General features: G+C 41.9%; 1 protein-coding gene and 1 long non-coding RNA gene across 6 annotated transcripts in view; one reads left to right on the top strand and one right to left on the bottom strand.

Annotated features, from left to right (window-relative positions):
- LOC128313211 (uncharacterized) overlaps nt 1-21,796 on the top strand; it is a 39,377-nt gene that overhangs the window by 11,490 nt on the left and 6,091 nt on the right. The window contains exon 3 of one of the 2 annotated variants that reach the window (XR_008293577.1): nt 4,007-6,070. The exons of the other annotated variant lie outside the window; for it this stretch is intronic. This is a non-coding gene — a long non-coding RNA (uncharacterized LOC128313211). Of the gene's footprint in view, nt 1-4,006; nt 6,071-21,796 lie in introns of those variants that run through there. 2 annotated transcript variants of the gene reach the window in all.
- CHST4 (carbohydrate sulfotransferase 4) lies at nt 10,342-21,609 on the bottom strand. Of its 4 annotated transcripts, none has more exons than XM_053210346.1 (3): nt 21,423-21,609; nt 17,395-17,538; nt 10,342-12,242 (listed from the first exon to the last, which is right to left on the bottom strand). In XM_053210346.1, exon 3 carries the CDS (start codon nt 12,225-12,227, stop codon nt 11,091-11,093), a length of 1,137 nt encoding a protein of 378 aa, XP_053066321.1. In that variant the 5' UTR covers nt 12,228-12,242; nt 17,395-17,538; nt 21,423-21,609; the 3' UTR covers nt 10,342-11,090. The 4 variants fall into 4 exon arrangements, with proteins under 4 accessions (XP_053066321.1, XP_053066319.1, XP_053066320.1 ...); XM_053210344.1 differs by lacking the exon at nt 21,423-21,609 and adding an exon at nt 21,241-21,416; XM_053210345.1 differs by lacking the exon at nt 17,395-17,538 and having other exon boundaries at nt 21,423-21,608.

Below are 21,796 nucleotides of genomic sequence, written 5' to 3'. Positions count from 1 at the left end.
ACAGAGCATGAGCAAGGGAGGGGCAGAGATAGAGGGAGACACAGAATCTGAAACAGGCTTCAGGCTCTGAGCTGTCAGCATAGAACCTGATGTGGGGCTCAGACCCATGAACCATGAGATCATGATCTGAGCTGTAGTGGGACGCTCAACCAACTGAGCCACCCAGGTACCCTGAATATAGAAGTTTTTAATTTTGGTTAAGTCCAACTCATCTCTTTTTCTTTAGTTTCTGGTGCTTTTGATGTCATATCTAAGAAACTATTGCCCAACCAAAGATCATGAAGATTGACTTTTATGTTTTCTTCTAATAGTCTTAACTCTTACATACAGGCCTATGATTCATTTGAGTTAATTTTTGTATATGGTGTGAGGTAGGAGTCCAGCTTCTTTCTTTTACATATGGATATCTAATTGTCCTAGCACCATTTGTTGAAAAGACTATTCTTTCCCCATTGAGTGGTCTTGGCATGCTTGTCAAAGATTATTTGACAATATATGCAAAGGTTCATTTTTTGGCTATTTCATTGATCTATTTGTCTTTATACTAGGACCATATTGTCTTAATTACTATTGCTTTGTAGTAAGTTTTGAAATTGGGACTTTTTTTCCACAATATTTTAGGATCAGCTTGTCAATTTCTGCAAAGAATCCAGATGAGATTTTGGATTGTTTGCTAGTACATAGAAATAGAATTGGTGTAAAGATAGAATAAACAGACTAAATAGAATTGGTGTATATATAATACATTTTGTGTATAGTATATAGAAATAGAATTGGTGTTTGTTTATTGATCTTGTATCTTGCAACCTTGCTAAACTCCTTTATTACTCCTAATATTTTTAATGGATTCCTTAAGATTTTCTTTTTCTTAGTTATTTTATTTTATTTTATTGTATTGTATTTAGAGAAAGAGCAAGTAGGGGAGAGGGGCAGACAGAGAGAGAGAATCTTAAGCAGGCTCCACACTTAGAGGTGTGCTCAATCCCAAGACTCTGAGATCATGACCTGAGATGAAATCAAGAGTTGGATGCCCAATCAAATGAGCCACCCAGACACCCCAGAATTTTCTATATGTAAGATCATGCCATCTGAAAATAGAGATAATTTTACTTCTTTCTTTTCAATCTGGATGCCTTTTATGTCTTGCCCAGTTGCCCTTCATAGCACCTCCAATACATGATGGATGAAAAAGGTGAGAATAGACATTTTTGTCTAGTTCCTGGTTTGTTCTTTTACCATTAAGTATGATGTTATCTGTGAGGTTTTTTTCTTAATGTTTATTTATTTTTGAGGGACAGAGACGGAACAGGAGAGGGGCAGAGAGAGAGAGGGAAACAAAGAATCAGAAGCAAGTTCCAGACTCTGAGCTGTCAGCACAAAGCCTGATGCGGGCTCAAACTCACTAGCCGTGAGATCATGACATGAGCTGAAGTCAGATGCTTAACTGACTGAGCCACCCAGGTGCCCCTATCTGTGAGTTTTTAATAGATGCCCTTTTTTTCAGTTTGAGGAAGTTCCCTTCTACTTTTAGTTTATTGAGTATTTTTAATCATTAAATGCTTTTGGATTTTGTCAAGTGCTTTTTTTCTTGCATCTATTGAGATAATCAAATGATTTTTGTTTTCTATTCTATTTATATGGTGTATTACATTACTTGATTTTCTTTTTTAAACTTTTTTTAAATGTTTATTTTTATTTTTGAGAGAGAGGGGGAGACAGAGAGTGAGTGGGGGAGGAGCAGAGAGAGAGGGAGACACAGAATCCAAAGCAGGCTCCAGGCTCTGAGCTGTCATGTCAGCATAGAGCCTGATGCAGGGCTCTAACCCATGAATCATGAGATCATGACCTGAGCTGAAGTTGGACACTCATCTGACTGAGCCACTTGGGTGCCCCCATTACTTGATTTTCTGATGTAAAGTCAAGCTTAAACTGCCCAGCTAGCTTAGTTGGTAGAGCATGAGACTCTTAAAGTCAAGCTTATATTAGTGGGATAATTCCCACTTAATCATGGTGTATAATCCTTCTTACATGTTGTGGAGGTTCAGTTGATACTAGTATTTGTTGAGGATTTGCATCTATATTTATAAGAGATATTGGTAAGTAGGGGTTTTTATAACATGTTTTTCTGGGTTTCGTCTCAGAATAATAGTGGCCTTATACAACAAGTTGGCAGGTATTTCCTCCTTTATTTTGGAAGAGTTCAAGAGGATTCAAATTAATTCTTTAAATGGTTGTTGGAATCTATCAGTAAAGCCATTTGGGTTTGGGATTTTCTTTGTGGGAAGTTTCAAATTACTGATTCAATCTCTTTACTTGTTATAGGTCTTTCAGAGTTTTTATTTCTTTTTGAGTTAGTTTTGGTAGTTTGTGTCTTTCTAGAACTTTGTTCATTTTGTCTGTTATCTAATTTGTTGGCATATGGTTGTTCATAGCACTCCTTTATAATCTTTTTTATTTTTATAAAGTCAGTAGTAATATCTCCACTTTCATTTTTTATTTTAGTAATGTTAGTCTTCTTTTATAATTATTCCACCTAGCTAAAGGTTTATAAAATTTTCTGCTTGGGGGTGCCTGGGTGGCTCAGTCGGTTGAGCATCCGACTTCGGCTCGGGTCATGATCTCGCAGTTCATGAGTTCAAGCCCTGCGTCGGGCTCTGTGCAGACAGCTCAGAGCCTGGAGCCTGCTTTGGATTCTGTGTCTCCCTCTCTGTCTGCCCCTTCCCTGTTCATGCTCTCTCTCTCTCTGTCTCTCAAAAATGAATAAATGTTAAAAAAAAATTAAAAAAAAATATTTCTGCTTGGATATTTGGCTAAAAGCCAGTTGGAAAGCAATCAGTAAGCAAGATTTTGCCAAGTGCTTCCAGGTTCCACTTGATTAGATAATATGCTACACCCTGTGAACACATGCGACTCTTCAGAAACCAGCATAATTTGAAGCTCCTCTTGCTACAGTAATATTAGAAGTCAATTTAATTTCTTTTTCCTTTTTAAATTTTTGTTTGACATTTATTCATTTTTTGAGAGACAGAGAGACACAGAGTACAAGCAGGGTTGGGGCATAGAGAGAGGGAGATGCAGAATCTGAAGCAGGCTCTGGGCTCTGAGCTGTCAGCACAGAGCCTGACATGGGGCTTGAACTCATGAACCTTGAGATCATGACCTGAGCCAAAGCTGGAGGCATAACTGACTGAGCCACCCAGTAGCTCCAGAGAAGTCAATTTAATTTCTGAATATCTGCTTTATCCCCCACGTCCTACCTGCCACTCCACTTGACCCAGCACTTCTGAGCTGTTGGCCTTGAGATTCAGCTTCCCTTATTTCTTTCAAACAGGAAACTTTTAAATGTTGGTGCTTTCTTATCTGAATCTCTAAACATGTCACTATATTTCTCAGAATAGAAGGTTCTGTGACCAGCTTTTTTTTCCTAAGTATTACATAGAAAATGAGTCCTTTACATATAATACAGATAAGCTCACTTATTAAACATTTAATGAGAGCCTACCATGTGCCAGGAACTGTGTGACACATTGATTATAACACAATAAACAAGATAGTTTCCACCTTCAGAGAGTTCCAAAAACACATAAATTGGATGGTTTTACTATATTGTAATAAATTCTGTGAGTAGAAAGCTTGTACAAGTGGCACTCAACAGAGGCCTAAGGGTCAAGCTGGGAAAAACTCCCAGAGGAAATGTTTTAGTTGAGAAGGAATTAAAAAAAAAAAAAAATGAGCCAGAGAAGCTGGACGTGGGAGGGAATAACACACTCTAGGTGGGAGAAATAGCATAATCTAAGATCTAGACATATATGTGGCACACTGGTAGAACTACAAATTGGAGATGGTAGGAAAGCACAGTCAAGAGGGAATGGCAAGAGAGGGATGCAAGAACCAGATCACAAAAGGCTATCTAAACTATATTAAAAATTTGGACTTTCTGAATTTTCAATACAGTGTAGATTGTATTTTTTTTAAATTTTTTTAAACATTTTTATTTAACTTTTAGAGACAGAGACAAAGCGTGAGCAGATGAGGGCCAGAGAGAGAGGAGACACACAATCCAAAGCAGGTTCCAGGCTCTGAGCTGTCAGCACAGACCCTGACACAGGGCTTGAACCCATCAACTGTGCGATCATGACCTGAGCCAAAGTCGGATGCCCAACGACCGAGCCACCCAGGCACCCCTGGATTGTATTGGAAGTGGGAAGCTTGGAGGCAGGAAGACCAGTCACTGGTTCAGGAAGGAGACAGTGGTGGCATGAACAAAACGGGGGATGATTGGAGGAACAAGGAAAGAGAAATGAAAGAACTTAAGAAATGTTGATGGGGTAGAATCAACAGTTGTTGGGGATCGATTAGTGGAAGAAGTCAAGAGCAAAGTACAGTTTTATGATTTGGCAACAGGCTGAAAAGTGGGGATTGATTGGTGGAAGAAGTCAAGGCAAAGTACAGTTTTTGATTTGGCAACAGGCTGAAAAAGTGGGGAAAAGACCCTGGAGGGATGAAGATCTTTGGTGTGGTCTAGGGTTGAGGAGGGGAAAATCGTGAATGCGATGTTTAGACATGTTTCAGTCTGAGGTATCTTTTGAGATGTTTAAGGGACCTGGATAGGTGACTGGATTTACAAATCTGGAGCTCAGAGAAAATATACATCAAATATACATATTTGTGGATCATCTATATGTAGGTGGTTTTTAAGAACCAATGGGCATGGATGAGATAGTCTAGAGAGAAAGCATAGAGTGGGAAAAGAAGAGGAGCTATGCTGTGCCTTAAGTAACTCCAACATTGAATAGTTAGATAGAAGAGAATAATTCTACAAAAAATTGAGAAGTGGCCAGGGAAAGAGGAGGGAAACTAGGGTACAGTGTCTCAAGAACAAGGAAGTTCTCCATCAAATTTGTTGCTGAAATGAGAATTGGAAATGTCCATTGAGTAAAAGAGTAACACGGAACTTAAATTTTATTGTTAACTAGAGCGGTTTAGAGAAGGGGGTAAATCCCAGATTGAAGTGGGTGGAGGAGGAAGTAGAAGGTGAGAAAAACAAAGCTAATGAATATAGACTATTCTTTAGAGCAGTTTGGCTGTGCAGTGAGGAGGGAGAGGCTAATACAGATGGTCCCTGACTTCCAATGGTGTGACTAAGGAGTTTTTGACTTTATAATGGTGCTAAAACAGTATGCATTTAGTGGAAACCAAACATCAGTTTGAATTTTTATCTTATCCCAGGCTAATAATATGTGGTCCAGTTCTGTCATGATGCTGGATAGGGGCAGTGAGCCACAGCTCCTGGTCAGCCACACCATCACAAGGGTAAAAAACTGATACACTTACAACCATCTCTACCCATACAATCACTGTGTTTCTTGCTTTCAATACAGTATTCAATGAATTACATGAGATATTTAGCACTTTATTACAATATAGGTTTTGTGGGAGATAATTTTGCCCAGCTGTAGGTTAATGTAAGTGTTCTGAGATTATTTAAGGTAGGCTGGGCCAAGGTATGGTGTTCAGTTCATTAAGGGTATTAAATGCATTTTTGACTTCCAGTATTTTTGACCTGGGGTGGATTTAACCCCATTTTAAGTGGAAGATCTGTAGTTGGATAATGATATGGGAACAAGGGAGAGTTTTTTCAAGATGGGAGTATACTGAGTAAGTTAAAAAGCCAAAGAGAAGGATTCAATCGAAGAGAAGTTTAGAGAGAGCGAATACTAAAAGTATACAGTTCTTGAAAAGGTAAGGGGATAAAATCCAAAGCTCTGATAGTGGGGAGGCTGGCCACTAGGAGGCTGACTCAACAGGAGACAGAACAACCTCTATCTGGTTAACACAATAGAAGAAGGAAGACAGAAGGGGCGTCTGGGTGGCTCAGTCAGTTAAGCATCCGACTCTTGGTTTCGACTCAGGTCATGTTCCTGTGGCTTCATGGGTCCAAGCCCTATGTCAGGCTCTGCAGTGGCTGCGTGAAACCTGCTTGGGATTGTCTCTCTCCCTCTCTCTTCTCTGCCCCTCTCCCATTCATGCTGTCTCTCTCTCTCTCTCTCTCTCTCTCTCTCTCTCTCTCTCTCTCTCAAAAAAAAAAAAAAAAAAACTTTAAAGAAGGAAGACAGAATGTTATGGGAACCTTAGATGTTTGTAGTGAAGGTTTGAGAAGTCCATTATCAGATGGCTTTTCTCTTCTCTGGGAAGAAGGGGAAGGTATGAAGCCAGAAGACGATGGGGGAAAGTTCTTGTACTGAGGGGGAAAGGGTTGCAGGTGAGTGTTGAAGTGATCATAAATTGATGTGGGCAAACATAAAACCCCAGTGAATTAACTGCGCTCATGTGATGTCCTCCATTTAGCACTTGCCCACTGGGGGTTGGGAGGAAGCAAAGAGAACCCAGCATGTTGGGGCTCTCCAGGATTGGGATTGCTGAAGACAACTCAGTATTTTTCAGACTGGCCTTTCTTGAAACAGTCTCCTGACAGATGTTAATAGGTATATAGAGGAAAAAAACTTCCTTGTTCAAAGAAGTTTGGGAGAATCACTATCTACTCTTTTTTATTCTTAATACGCCCATGAACATATTTGAAGTTCTAAGGGTCTTGCATTTAAAAATCTGGTTAAATTTCATATTGTCAACTTTTTCAAGCTTATTTGCTTCTAGAATGCTCTGTGTATGTGTGTATCTCTTAAGGTCTCGTAGTTTGGTTTATGATGGATCAGGTAATCAGGAGTCCCCTCTGTTCACCTTACCCTACCTGAAAGTACAGGAGCCTTTATTCCTTTCATCCAATGTGTTTGTTTACACTGTCGTTAGCCATTTAAGCCTGTTTGATTTGGGTGGAATAATAGCTTACTTCCTTACATACCTCATTCTTTACAAATAGCAACTATATGCCTGTGTTCCACATGTTCTCAATTCTTGTCATAAACTTAAAAAACAAACAATAAACTAGCTTCCTTATTATTCTACCAGGACCATAAGAAACCACCTTGAAATGTGACAAGGCAAACAGGGCCATGGCCAACGGTTAGAATGAGTCCTGGTGGGAGGGGGGCAATGAGTTACTTGTATTATTAGTATACTACTACTACTAGACAACATTTTTATATGTCCTGACAGTTTATAAGTTGCTCTCATATGTGTTATTTTGTATAATCACATTTAATTATGGTTGAGCAAGGTACAAGTCTTACTGGTGAGAGCAAGGAACATGGTTTGGGGGGATGACAAATGAGAAGACATGGTGAGGAAAATAGTAGCTGGGAATGGAGCTAAGTGTCTGGAACAGTGGTCTAGATCATGCATTCTCGGTGGAGCTGCCATTGCCACCAATGGGTTAAAACGTGGTTTGTGGGGGGCAAAATATGTAGGTATTACAGTGATTTGTGATCATTAGGAGGGCCATAAAAACTACATAAAAATATGCAGTAAATTTGTGGTATTGACATTCATGGTAGAGGACGATTGGAACAAAAATGTCTGCCATAGGCTTGCCAACAGTGGGAGGTGATAATGGGGAAAAGGTTGGAGGACCATGGTTTAACTACCATAGTGCCTGTGGAACTTTTTGACATTCATGAGTGATTCTTCTGTTCCCAGACATTTTAGACAGCTCGTTTGTCAAAGTGAAGTGTCTGCTCCTTGCTTCCTTTGTCCTGCCCATCCTCCTTGAGGACCTAAATGACTGTTTTGCCTCTTTGAAGTCTTCCCTTCTAGCCACAGCTGACTGAATTAGAGTGGATAGAAGACAAGACCAGTTAAGGCATAGACTGGTCAGTGCATGACTGGTCTCAGGAAGCCTGCCTGTGCTCACTTCCTCTCGTCAGACCCCTGTGATGCTGTTCTGTATTTTTATAATGTCTCTTGCACTACTTACTCCCTTTAAGATGATTTGAGTGAGTGTCAGGAGAGCCCTGGTTGTGACATCTGCCCAGTCAGGACGCTTGGCCTGGGGGTGTACTATTTGATCAAGACTGAATGTGACCGAGTGAGGATAGAAGAGAAATCTGTTTGAGTCATTGGCTCTTCATACTGTATATATTCACCATCTGATGAATGTAGAATAAAGTTTCTCAATACCTGTACTACTGACATTTTGGACCAGAGAATTTTTTGTTGGGGGTGGGAGTGGGGGCTCTCCTGTACACGATAGGATGTTTAGTAGCATCCTGGCCACTCCCCACTAGATGCCAGTAACACCCCACCCCACCGGTTCTGACAACCAAAAATGTCTCTAGAAATCACCCAGTGTCCCCTGGGAAACAAAATTGCCTTGGGTTGAAAACAACTGATATACATAAACTAGACTATCAGAGAGTTATAAATCTAATTGTATCATTATGATCAGAAACGCCATAAAGGGCTCTGGATCTGCTGTTGAGCATCACCTTAATAAGGATGTTACCAGAAATGATGGAAGATAGTCCTTGAGAAGGCTAAAACCAGTGTCGTTATCAAGATATTCACAACTACCCCTTAGTGAGTGCTTGCTTACATGACAGATGCTTGCTAAGCGTGTTTCATATATTAACTCATCAGCCCTCCCAAGGGTTGCCAGAAGTCACTGCCACCATTATTCCACCTACCCTACAGTTGAGGGAACTGAAGCATGGAGATGTTAACGGTCACCCAGCTGGTAGGGTTACCCAGGCAGCATGGTTCTGGAGCCCATGCACTCACGAGAACATAACGATTCCTTGGGAGAAGGAAAAGCAATCAGCTCTGTACTCCAGCATCCCACAGAAGTGGTTCCTAAGGAAGTTGTTAACTTTAAGACAATTCAGGTGAAGGCTGGAATTTCAAAGGGGAAACCAGAGGTGGTTGAGTCTATTGCTGTCTTCCCCTGCTCCCCGCCAATGATCTTTACTCTGTTTGCACCATAACCTACTGCTCTGGACTTATTTCCAATGCTAGAGAAATTTCACTCTTTCACAGTTTTGGAAGGTTTGTAGAGGCAAGTAGCATTTGCTTGGGAGATCCTAGGCTCTTAAGGAGTGCCTAGAGTGGGTTAGGTTTGGATGTTAGAATAAATTCACTCCATTAGAGCCACATGTCATTGAACTTTGCCAGATCCAGCTGGCAAGGGTAGCTACTCCCATGTCACCAGTGCTACCACAGCCTGAGAGCTTCTCGGCAGAATCAAGTGTGAGAATTTCCATCTGACATCGGGCACACTTTATGGAGTGAGGACCATGTCCAAAGGGGGAGTGGGAAAAAAGGAAAGATGAAATGATGGTATCTTTCAGATTTGGCCAAGGTGAAATTTAAACAAGTCAGGACTCCGAGATCCCTGGAGGTCCAGACAGATACAGACCTTTTTCCTATTCCTTCCAACTTGAGGACAGTACCAATGTCAAAAGTACGCAACATGGATATTTGGCATATGCTGAAAAGACATCTGTCTTGGAGCAGGAAGGCAAACAGTGCTGCTGCTCTGTGCAGGGTGTGGTCTTGCCAGGCTGGCCATGAAAGAATCATCAGGGTTGCTTGATCAACATACAAAAGCCCAGCCTCCACTGTGACAGATTCCAATTCCAGCAGATCTCAGGTGGGGCATAGCAAAATGAATGTCTAACAGTAGATTCTGATGCATAACTAGACCAGGGGGTGCTGCAAAGACTGGGAGAAACAACCTCTGTTATGTGGACAGGTGACCAGGAAGAGGTGAAAAGCGCCAGCTATCCTAGACCTGAGGTCATCTGGCTGAGGATCACATTAAAGAACCCTTTGTTTGGGTGAGCTCAAGCCCTGCTTTGGATGAGCCCCGCTTCCCTCTCTCATTCTCTCTCTCAAAAAATAAAAAGGAAGGAAGGAAGGAAGGGAGGGAGGGAGGGAGGGAGGAAGGAAGGAAGGAAGGAAGGAAGGAAGGAAGGAAGAAAACCCTTTGCTCAGACCCTTGAGTGATATATACAATATTATTGCAACTCACACCCTGCACAAGAATGAGAGTCTGGCTTAGTTGCTGATTGTCTACTTTCTACAGATTCTTTTTTTTTTTTAAGTCTAATCTTATTTATTTTGAGAGAGAGTGTGTGTATGAGAAGAAGGGCAGAGAGAGAGGGAGAGAGAGAATCCCAAATAGGGGAATCTTGACACAGGGCTCGATTGCACAAACCATGAGATCATGACCTGAACTGAAATCAAGAGATGGACGATCAACTGACTGAGCCACCCAGGTACCCCAGCAACAGATTCGTAAGAACATAATGTGATGGTCAGTATTGATCAGTTTAGACTCAATTTATCATCTGACACCGAACACTGTCTTAGCATTTTTTTTTAATGTGTGGGTAATAGATAATAGAAAAAGTATTTTTAAAAATCTATAAAGATGTTTGTGATATCAGGTTAGGATTCTATAAGAATTAGTGTTTATTACTAAGTAAGTACAAAGCATAAAAGGGGAAACTCCAACCAGAATCCTATTTGGAATTTTAGTGTTAACAGATGGCGGCTTCACAAGTCAAAATCTTCTAGGTGATAGGAAAACACTGAGGGGAAATGATGTCCACAGGGGCCCAGCCACACTATGAGTTTAAGAGCTCACTCTGTTGTGCAGAGATCTTTGTATTTGTGACAACTGATAGCTGTGATGGCCAGCCTCACCAGTAAGCATCCAACCCTGTTCTCTGTTCCCTTTTTGAATCCACCAGAAGCTCCATGGGCTCAGAGTTCATATCCCTGTGGAATATTCTGGTGGGCTCTTTGGCAGAAGACCCATTTCACTGGTTTTCCTGTCCCGCTGGGGACAGAGAAGTTTATGGATTTACTCCACTGATACTGTGTGGTGTCAAATAGGGCCCCAGGCCCCAAAGTCTTTGAGGTATACACAGATAGGAGGGCCAAGAAGAGAAGAAAGGTGATACTTCTTTTTCAGCAGTGTAATGTGCTGCTCATATAGGTTCCTGAATCTCTTCTTGGCATGAGTAGAGACAGAGATCTCCTAGCTTGAACATGTGTGGACACAACCCATGCTCACATGTACACTGATAGAAATGTAATTAAGGCTCAGAAGACTTCAGTTAATGTGGCTGAGGCTGGTGCCAAGTGGGGACAGAGTCTCCTCAACCCTCTTGGCAGATTTACTTGGAGAGGGTCTAGGTAGACAGAAGATCCAGTGACAGGTTTCTCTGCTCTTGCTCAGATCTGACAAGGTGGTAGCCCAGCAAAGTCATGGTATCATTGCAGACTTTTTGAAGTCGAGAAACCTTTGCATAAGGCAAGGTCCAGCGCCAGGCCTGAGAGACGTTGAGGGCATTCCTGGCATTAGTGTGGAAGGCATGACCACCCATGCCCTTGCCTCGAGTGCTGTTGTACACCCAGGTCTGGAGCTGGGGCAAGAATTTCAACCCCACAAATTTATACATTTGGTCAGTACGGCCAAGGGGGTCCCGGACCAGGTCCTCATAGCGTATGAGCATGTAGCGTTGCCTCAGAGCTGTGGGCAAGGACTGCACAGCCTTGTAGATCTCCATCTGGCTTTGGCAGATGACCTGCATCACATAGTAGGGCTGGTCCTCCTTCTTGAGTTTCTCCCTCTGCTGCCCCATCACAATGCGGCTGTCAGTCATGAGTTCCTCTGTGGTGTGTTCTCGAGAACGGAACACTGCCCGGGGGTCCCGCACCAGGTGCACGATGTGCAGATTGAGGGAAGGGTCTCTCAGCAGTGGGTAGAGCACTTGCAGATTGAAGAAGCGTACCTCCTTGAGCACCACGTGGCTATAGGAGCGACAGGCCTTCTCTACCACCTCAAAAGGCTGTTTACTGCACAGAAGTTTGCAGTGAGCCTGAGGTATGATCATATCCCGCGAGAACACATTGCAGGCAGGCGGGGAACACAGGGCCCGGCTCCCCTCCCACTGGAAGAGACTGGACTGTCTCCGAGGACCAGGTTTCATGTAGGCATCAAAGACACTCATGTCACACAGAAAAATGGCACGTATCAGATCCCTGGCCGCCATATGCAGCCTCCAGGCAGTGCTCTCTGTGAAGGTCATCCAGATGTGCCAGGCAGGTTCCATCAGGTAGAAGACATCCGGGTGCTGCCCAAAAAGCTGTCCCACAAAAGAGGAGCCAGAGCGCCAGGAAGACAGGACCAGCACATGCATGGGCTTGGGCTCCTCCTTCGTGGACAGGGAGTTGAAGTTGTGGCCATATAGATGGAATAATAGAGCAAAGATGGCCATCTGGGAAACCAGGAACAGCAGTGGCCTCATTTTTTTTGGCAGCATCATGCTGAAGTGGAGGACCTTAAGGAACAAGCAGAAGGGCTGTGTTAGGCTTCTGTTTTGGTGTCTGCCTTCCATCTGCTTTTATTCCCTAATCCTGAGCAAGGAGCAGCTAGAGTGCTGGAAATTTCTAACAACCAACTGCACAGATCCTTCTCTGAATCAATCCCTGTCCTTTGCAGTTAGTGTGTCAGTAAGTTCTATTTATCTTAGGCTCTTTAGTTCCTCCCTGATGGTCTTTCTTTTCCAGTGACCTACCAAAAATGACTGAGCTCAGTCATATTTCATCAACGTAGAGGAACAGCTCCACCCTGGCACCTTGGTGATACGCATGTCTCTACACAGGCCACTTAGGTAAAGCTTAACCATAGTCTGACCCAAGTTTTGGTTAAATGTCCTTCCGAAACTAAGGGAGATCAGCTGACTTATGAAGAATTACCTCACCCACCTCCCCTATCTTGAGGGAGGTTGCCATAGGCCATTTCTCATTACCTTCCTTCATCTCAAGCAAGCACAGGACTTTCAATCCCCTGAACAATATGGTTGCAGGCTATAAAAGTGCTTGGCTTGAGCTTGGAGTTGTCTCCTCAGTGGCAGAGCCAAGTGTCCATGGCACCTGTCATCTGATCCCCTCTGGCTTGGTCTCATCCTGTGGGACTACGGACATAAGGAAGTGACCCAATGCTGACCTTACATCTGAATCTATATGTCTCGAAGTGTTGTCTCTTTAATAGCCAACCCTATGGAAGTTGTGGCAAGCCAACCTAAGAGCCATGACCTGTTAGCCACTGTGCTGCTTGGAGGAATATTTAACTGCTTGACACAACCTAATCAGGGCTACTCAGTATAGATTGCCAGGTTGTATACTGTACAACCCTAGGGAATGCCATCTCATTAGAACTTTAAGATATTTATTATTTAAAATTATTATTTAAAATTATTTAAAAATAAAAAAAAATCTTTAAAACTCTGAGGGACACCTGGGTGGCTCAGTCGGTTAAGTGTCCTACTCTTGATTTTGGCTCAGGTCATGATCTCATAGTTTGTGGGATTGAGCCCCTTGTCAGGCTCTGCACTTAGAACACAGAGACTGCTTGAGATTCTCTCTCTCTGCCCCTCCCCTGTTCTCTCTCAGCCTCTCAAAATGAATAAGTAAACTTTAAAAAACAATGTTCTGGTAGGTGACAGTAAAGTATCTTAGTCCAACAGAATAAGAATGTCAGGATGATTTTCCAGCTGTTAGATGTTAAATATCTAGAGAAATTAGTTCCACTTAGTAATTCACACTAAGGCTCATATATACTGGTGGCAACCCTCAATTTAATCCCTTTATAATCAAGGCTCACTTTGTATGAAAAGACCATGGGAGTGCCCAGGTGGGTGGCTTAGCTGGTTGAGTGCCCAACTCTTGATTTTGGCTCAGGTCATGATCCCAGGGTCATGGGAATGAGCCCCATGTCAGGCTCTGTGCTGAGTGTGGAGCCTACTTAAGATACCTCTGCCCCTCTTGTGTGCACACACTCACTCTCTAAAAAAAAATAAAAATTATATATATATAATTTTATATATTTTATATATATATAATTTTTAATTGTATATATATTTATATATATACATATATTATATATAAATTATATATATAGAATATATATAATATATAATATAAAGTATTATATATAATTATATAATATAAAATATTATATATAATTATATAATATATATTATATATAATTATATATAATATATATTATTATATATAATTGTTATTTTTATATAACATATACATTTTATAATTTTATATAACATATATAACATATATGTTTATATATTTATATGTAACATATATAAAATATGTTTATATATTTTATATAACATATATTTTATAATTTTATATATAATAATATATATAACATTATTTTTATATAACATATATATATGTTAGTGTTATGGGTTAAGATGAATCTGGATCATCATTTTGGGTGACTTCCTAGCATAAATAACTATTGAGAGATAGAATAGCTATTTCACATAGTGTAAAATATTAATAGTAGCAAGGTACTAATTTTTGTTTTTTAAAATTTTTATTTTTATTTTTATTTTTTTAAAGGTTATTTATTAAATTTTGTTTGTTTGTTTAATGTTTATTTTTGAGAGAGAGAGCAAGTGTGAGCAGAGAAGGGGCAGAGAGAGATAGAATCCCAAGCAGGCTCCTCACTGTCAGCACAGAGCCCAACCCAGGGCTTGAGCCCATAAACTGTGAGATAACGACCTGAGCCAAAATCAAGAGTTAGACACCCAACTGACTGAGCTACCCAGGCACCCCAAAGATTATATTTTTAAATAATCTCTATACCCAATGTGGGACTCAAACTCACAACCCTGAGGTCAAGAGTTGCTTACTCCACAGACTGAGCCAGCCAGGCACCCACAAGGTGCTAATTTACATATCACTACATACCTAAGATATTCTGCCTTCCAGTTTTAACAAAGAAAATGTATTTCTAAACAGTAATTGGAGCTGGATTTAGGGTTTGCTGGTTTCCTGGTGACAGGTCTTATCCCTAATTTTAAAAAAGTTTTTAATAAGCAATAATCACATGGTTCAAACTGTTTTAAGAAGTATCATTATCATGGACATTAAATCCACAGACTTAGAATTTAAAAGAAGGCTTCCTACAATTCCGCATGCAGGAGAGCAATAAGGCGGGTGCTTGCCAGCCGGAGCCTGTCCTAGTCCAAGTCTTTAACAGCAAGGGGAAATACTATGACAAGCATCTGTGTCTGTGGATGAAACCTATAGTCATAAATTAGAAAACAGCTAGAGCTCTTTGTGAACAGGGGTAATGACATACCTTGACAATGGGTCACAGTATTTTCCTGGGGGAAAGAACACCTAAGAATTTTACCAGTTGCTGCATCAGTAACCTCTTCTCTGCTCATGGATAGGATTTTTTTTTAAATTTTTTTTTAATGTTTACTTATTTGAGAGAGAGACAGAGAGACAGAGCATGAACAGCAGAGGGGCAGAGAGAGAGGGAGACACAGAATCTGAAGCAAGCATCAGGCTCCAAGTTGTCGACACAGAGCCCAACATGGGGCTTGAACCCACAAACCGTGAGATCATGACCTGAACCGAAGTCGGATACTCAACCGACTGAGCCACCCAGGCACCCCACGACCTGAGATCTTGACCTGACTTAAAATTGACAGTCAGATGCTTAACGGACAGAGCCATCCAGGAGCTTTCTTTGCAAAAGTTTCAGGTGGCAGCAAAGAAATCTACAATTCTTTCTTTTGAATTCTTAAGATGGTAACTCATTATACTGAGCTGTCAGCACAGAGCCTGACATGGGGCTCAAACTCACAAACTGTGAGATCCTGACCTGAGCTGAAGTCAGACACTCAACTAATGGAGCCACCCAAGCGCCCCTGCTCACAGCTAGAATTAATCTACCAGCTGGTGTTTTGTCATTACTGTACCGTGAAAGTCTACTTCCAATATACGTCCCCTATCTGCCGATTTCCCAACTTGCCCCCAGGTAGCAACTGGGTTCATTTTTTGTCTTTGCACATGTATATGTAGTCTTAATTCCCCTCCTCCCCTTTATAACAGAAAAAGTAGCAAGTTATACACACCTTGCTTTAAAAAAATTTTTTTTAACGTTTATTCATTTTTGAGCCAGAGAAAAACAGAGCATGAGCAGGGGAGGAGCACAGAGCAAGGGAAGGAGACATAGAATCCAAAGCAGGCTCCAGGCCCTGAGCTGTCAGCACAGAGCCGGAAGCTGGGCTCAAATCCACAAACTGTGAAATCATGACCTGAGCCGAAGTTGGATGCTTAACTGACTGAGCCACCCAGGCGTCCCTCCAAACCTTGCTTTATAAACTTTATGTTTTGCTGAACTTTCCATGGTAGCACATAAAGCATTTCCTCATTCCTTTTTACCACTACATAGATTTCTGTTATATGCATGTACCACGATTTATTTAACTAGTTTCCTTGCAGTTAGGCTTTTGGATTGTTCCCAGCTTTTTTTGTCATTTCAAAAACTTCAGTAGTGACCTTTATGTTCATACATCATTACATGTGTATGTAAGCTAAATCCCCAGAAATGGGATTGTGGAGTCAAAAAATATGGAAGTGTATAGCTTTGATATCTGTCACCCAGATGGCCTTCATACTGATCATAAACCATCCTGTATATCTAGAGCTGCAGAGATTCTAGAGGGTAGATTTTAGAGGAGGAATTGGACAGCCACAAATGTGACTCTTGAAGTTTATAACTTGCTTCCTGAAGAGATGGAGCGTGCTTTGCCAGCACGTGGGCTTCCCTTGGAAGTCCCCTGAACCTTCTGGGAAGTGCGTATTTACCCAAGCCAAACCTTGTGTGGCAGGGGCACAGAAACTCTTCTCTTCCATTCATTACAACAGTATATTTCCTCCTTGTGTGCCAGAAGGATCCGGTGAAGATCATGTCTCCTTCATGGCCCAAATCACCGTGCTATATGCCAGGGAAATGTCAATCAGCAGTAATTCCTTTATTGGCCCTGAAGGTTGTAACAGGACCAGCTAAGATATACGCTTAGGTGTTTTAAACTTGAGCCCAAGAAGAAATGATTAAAAACTAGGCTATTACTAATAATGGCCAAGAATGCCCCGGTCTGCCCCCACCCCCAAAGACTGAGGAAATGACGTTAGCAAGATATCTTCTCCCAGAGGTAATGTGAGTATGAAGGAAAATTGGAAAAAAGATAGGAAACAGCACAGCAAAGAGACAAAAAGTAAAGAAGGGAAGAATTTGACCCATGCACACTTATAAGGAAACTGATAGAAAGTTATATGCAGAGCCTCTAGGGCCTATAATCAACTCAAGAAAAAGCTAGCATCTCCTAAGCATTAGGGATGTAGACTTTTCAAAGTTAATACTCTCTCTCCCCCATGCTGGCTTTGGGCCAACTCAGTATCCTGAGTGGGATCAATGGCCCTGAGTCCTCCTTGCCTGCCAGTAGCTCCTGGCCTCATGCCCATTCTCTCTCAGAGCTGGAGCCAGGGCTTCTAACTCTGTCCCCAGTTGTACCCAGGCTTTAGTTATCCATGGTTCTCAGGAATTCCCATGGAAACCCTTTGATTCTGTTCTCTCCTTTTTTTTTTTTTTTTACCATGAGCACTCACCCTGGCCAGAAAGAAAATATGCTTTCATAGAGTGAGTCCCATCTCTTGTCACTGTGTTGGGTCTAGCCAGGACAGCCAGGGAATACTGTAGGCAAAGCTCATTTCTGCAGAGACTGTAATCAGCCATAGAGATGGCTTGAGGGCCTGGGAGAAATGAGCAGATATGGCTCCATGAAGAAAGGGCAAGTCAAGTTTTTTATGGCAATCTCTAATCTAACCACCGCCTCTCCCCCACTGTCCTGCACCAACCTCTTCTGTAGTCCTTGGAGCTGGTAGGCATTTGTGAGAAGTGTATGGCATGAGATCTCTCCATTCCAGAGACCCTAGTCCACCTTTCCAAGTGTTCTTTCCTGGCTGTTCAGTTTCTCAAATTCCACCCTTGCTGTTGTCAGAATCTGAGGTCTGCTTATCGCTAGCCTGGTCTTTGATAGTAAGTAGCCTCTGTCTTCTGTTTCTATTCTCCATCATCCACTGCTGCCAAAAACTATCATTTTAAAGCACAAATCTATCACTCCTCTCCTTGAAATCCTTCAATAACTTTCCAGTACATATAGGAATAAATCAAAATCCCCAAGTCTTGTACCCCAGAGTCCTTCATGATCTGATCTCTGACCCCCCGTCAGTCCCCTCCTTTTTGGCACATGAGGCTCCATACTTTACTTTCAGGTCTTTCAAAGTTGCCTTGTTATTTAGAAGCCCTTCTTCCTGAGATTTAGTTGTTCCCCAAACTTTCCAGTACCATCCATCTCTCACTTTAAATAACTGTAGGTGAATGTCTCTCCCACTGGGCCGCTGTAACTTAAGGGTAAATGGTATGTCTTATCTTATTTACAGGTACATGAAACTTATAACTGCTTAAGGCTCTTTAAACACTTGTTGAATAAATAATAGCTGCATATGGGGTGAGGCATAGTCATTGCTGGAGAGCAGATAACTGAGTGGGATTCACTGAGAGAAAGAAACTTGTCCTTTAAAATGCACACAGATGTCTCTTTAGTATCAGTTACTGAAATTTAGGTGAAATACAAAAAATAATAAAATAAAGTGTAGGTGATTCCATTGAGTATTGAGCACAGAACCAATACTACCTCAATTACATGGAGCAAGATATTAAGAAAGTCAGAGGCATAGGTTTGATAATATGGTACAGTTAACCTTACTCCAAAAAAAAGTAGTTTCTACACTGAATGTGTATTAATGAAAACTAGAAAAAAATTATAAACATTAGTTTTTTTTTTAATTTTTAAAAATTTATTCAGAGAAAGACAGATACCATATGTTTTCACTCTTATGTGGATCCTGAGAAACTTAACAGAAACCCATGGGGGAGGGGAAGGAAAAAAAAAAAAAAAGAGGTTAGAGTGGCAGAGAGCCAAAGCATAAGAAGAGACTCTTAAAAACTGAGAACTGAGGGTTGATGGGAGGTGGGAGGGAGGGAAGGGTGGGTGATGGCTATTGAGGAGGGCACCTTTTGGGATGAGCACTGGGCGTTGTATGGAAACCAATTTGACAATAAATTTCATATATTGAAAAAAAAATAAAAAATAAAAGTTTATTTATTTTTGAGAGAGAGTCAGAGCATGAGTGGGGGAGGGGCAGAGAGAGAGAGGGAGACACTTGGTGCTGACAGTTCAGAGCCCAATGTGGGGCTCGAACTCATGAACCGAATCACAAGATCATGATGTGAGGGAGTCAGACACCCAACTGATGGAGCCACCCAGGTGCCCCTCATGAACATTATTTTTTAAAAATATTTATTAATAAGGAATAAAACCTGGGGTGCCTGGGTGGCTAAGCCTCCAACTTTGGCTCAGATCATGACCTCACAGTTCATGTGTTTGAGCCCCACATCAGGCTCCCTGCTGTCAGCACAGGGCCTGCTCAAATTTACCAAAAATAAATGAACATTAATGGGGCACCTGGGTGGCTCAGGTCGTGATCTCACAATCCGTGGGTTCAAGCCCTGCATCGGGCTCTGTGCTGACAGCTCAGAGCCTGGAACCTGCTTTGGATTCTGTGTCTCCCTCTTTCTCTGCCCCTCCCCTGCTCACACTCTGTCTTTCTCTGTCTCAAAAATAAATAAACATTAAAAAAAAAAAGAAATGAACATTAAAAAAATTAAAAAAAAATTTTTTTAATGTTTTATTTTATTTTTGATTGAGAGAGAGAGAGAGAGCAAGGATGGGAGGGGCAGAGAGAGAGGGAGACACAGAATCCGAAGCAGACTCCAGGCTCTGAGCTGTCAGCACAGAGCCTGATACGGGGCTTGAACCTACAAACGGTGAAATCATGACCTGAGCAGAAGTTGGATGCTCAATCAACTGAGCCACCCAGCTGCGCCCACAAAAAAAAATTTTTAAAGAAGAAATAAAAACTATATTGGAGGGCATGAGACCACTCAGACTACTTCTCTTGTCTAACTAGCTCAGGCAAAGAAGAAAAAAAGGAGAAAACCCTCATCACATCCTACCATCACTGTCCCCCAAGAGGGAGCACCCATGTCAGGCTCAGGGACCATGAGGCGCCAGGGTGGATGACCTCAGCCTGATTCCAGAGGGCCGAATAGTGGATAACCCCCAAATGGGTACTGTGTATGTAGCCTTTTAGAAACAAAATGAAGAATTCTGAGGAAAAAATTAACAGATGGCAATTTAAGAGCCCTGGATTCCACCCATTGGCACATTCCTAACTTAGATTCCCCTGTGAGATTATGCTCCCATAACCCAAAATTAAAGATGGCATGAAATATTTTCACAAACCGAGAGATGAGAGCTGGCTTGGGGAAAGTGGCATCCACACATATAGCCATAAACCCAGGAAAACCATGGAGGTAAGCACCTAGGCAAGGTGACCTTATACTAACAAACACTAACCAGACTAAAGTACAAAGAGGTCTGGACCCGGGTCCTCACCATTGCTGTGACTCCAGTGCCAACAGTAGTGTCCGGACATAGTAGGCACTCAAGAAACATCTACTGAGTGATGACTGAATGATGAACATTTGTAGAGTAGTTTTTCCTGTTTGAGATGCCCTAATTGATCCGGGTAAGGAAGATGGGGCAAGATATTTTTATTTGGCACATATAAATGTGTTTCAATTCCAACTAGAAGTTCTAGACTTGTCTGAGTCCAAACAAGACACAAGTCTCTTCTACTCTGGCTGATGTGCTGGCTTCATAACTTAATCTTACTAACTTAATCCTATTTTACATCTGAATAGTAGCACTCCACAACTTTGAAACCCCATTTGTCAACAATCCAGCTAGATATACAGGACAGTGATAAGCCACACACCTGTTTTTCAGAATAAGTAAGCTGAACTTTAATTGATTGACTTCATGGTGGAAATAGCTCTACCTGAATCAGACCCCAGGTCTTTTGAGTCTCAGGTCTGAGAGCTTTCAATTATCACATCACACCTCACTTGAGCTAGAGAAAATCTACAGCTCTCTGAACCTCCTGCCTGCCACGCTCCAGCACCTGATCAGAGAAGCCACAGGAAGTATAGAAACTTGAGTTCAGAAGCCAGGATCTGAACAAGTTAGATGCATTAGGGAACCATCTACAAAACATCTATCAGGACAGCCCTACTGGCATTCTAGGCTTTTCCAGATCCTTTCAGGAATGGAGCTGCGTGGGGTTGAGGAAGGTGCTGGCAAGAAGCTTGTGCTTTTTCGAGGAGATTTTCCAGGTGATTCTGATTTAGCCTCCCTCCACAACCCCCTCTTCTCCCATTGCCATTAAAATCCCCAGCAAAGCTGTCGGAGGTTTTCTGATACTCCGCTCCAGGAGCCCCAGGACAGTGGCTCTGCTGTGGAGGTGATCCAGAGAAAACTCTCTTCTTACCTTGATAATGGCTTAGGCTTCTCCACCGCTTTAGAGAGGCTCACTGCTAGCCAAGTCGTCCTTTTCTCTTCTGACTCACCAATTCCCCTATCAGCTTCCTCTTCCTCCTTGCATTTTGCGTAACCGTCCCTACTCAGAACGAACTCCACTGCCCTCTCCCTTCTGCCAAAATAGTGACCCACCTTCCAAGACGGTGTTGAGAAAGCACTCACTCCTGGGTAGCCTTGATATTTAGCAGCTTTAACCCTGAGAAGACTCAAGGGCTGGGAGATTCTGCTCGAGGTTTGCCGGGAGAAGCCAAGGAGGAAGCGTTCTCCTCAGGACTGGGAGCCGGAAAGTAGGGTCCTTGAAGGCAGCTGCGAAGGTTAACTCCCTTAGGGCAAAGTAGAAAAAGAAGAGCGAACCCTGGAGACCTGAGAGATGAGGTCGATAGGGGAATCAGACAATTACTAACCCACAAGATCTTAAACCTTACTCTTATACCTTAATCTCATCTCTGTTGCAAAAAAAAAAAAGAGAAAACTTGAATGCTATTTCTGGATTGTACCTGCCTGCT

The sequence above is a fragment of the Acinonyx jubatus genome, chromosome E2 (genome assembly GCF_027475565.1).
Source record: "Acinonyx jubatus isolate Ajub_Pintada_27869175 chromosome E2, VMU_Ajub_asm_v1.0, whole genome shotgun sequence".
Classification (NCBI taxonomy): Eukaryota; Metazoa; Chordata; class Mammalia; order Carnivora; family Felidae; genus Acinonyx; species Acinonyx jubatus.
Note: the sequence above shows the minus strand (reverse complement) of the source record. Positions and strands in the feature narration are given on the sequence as shown.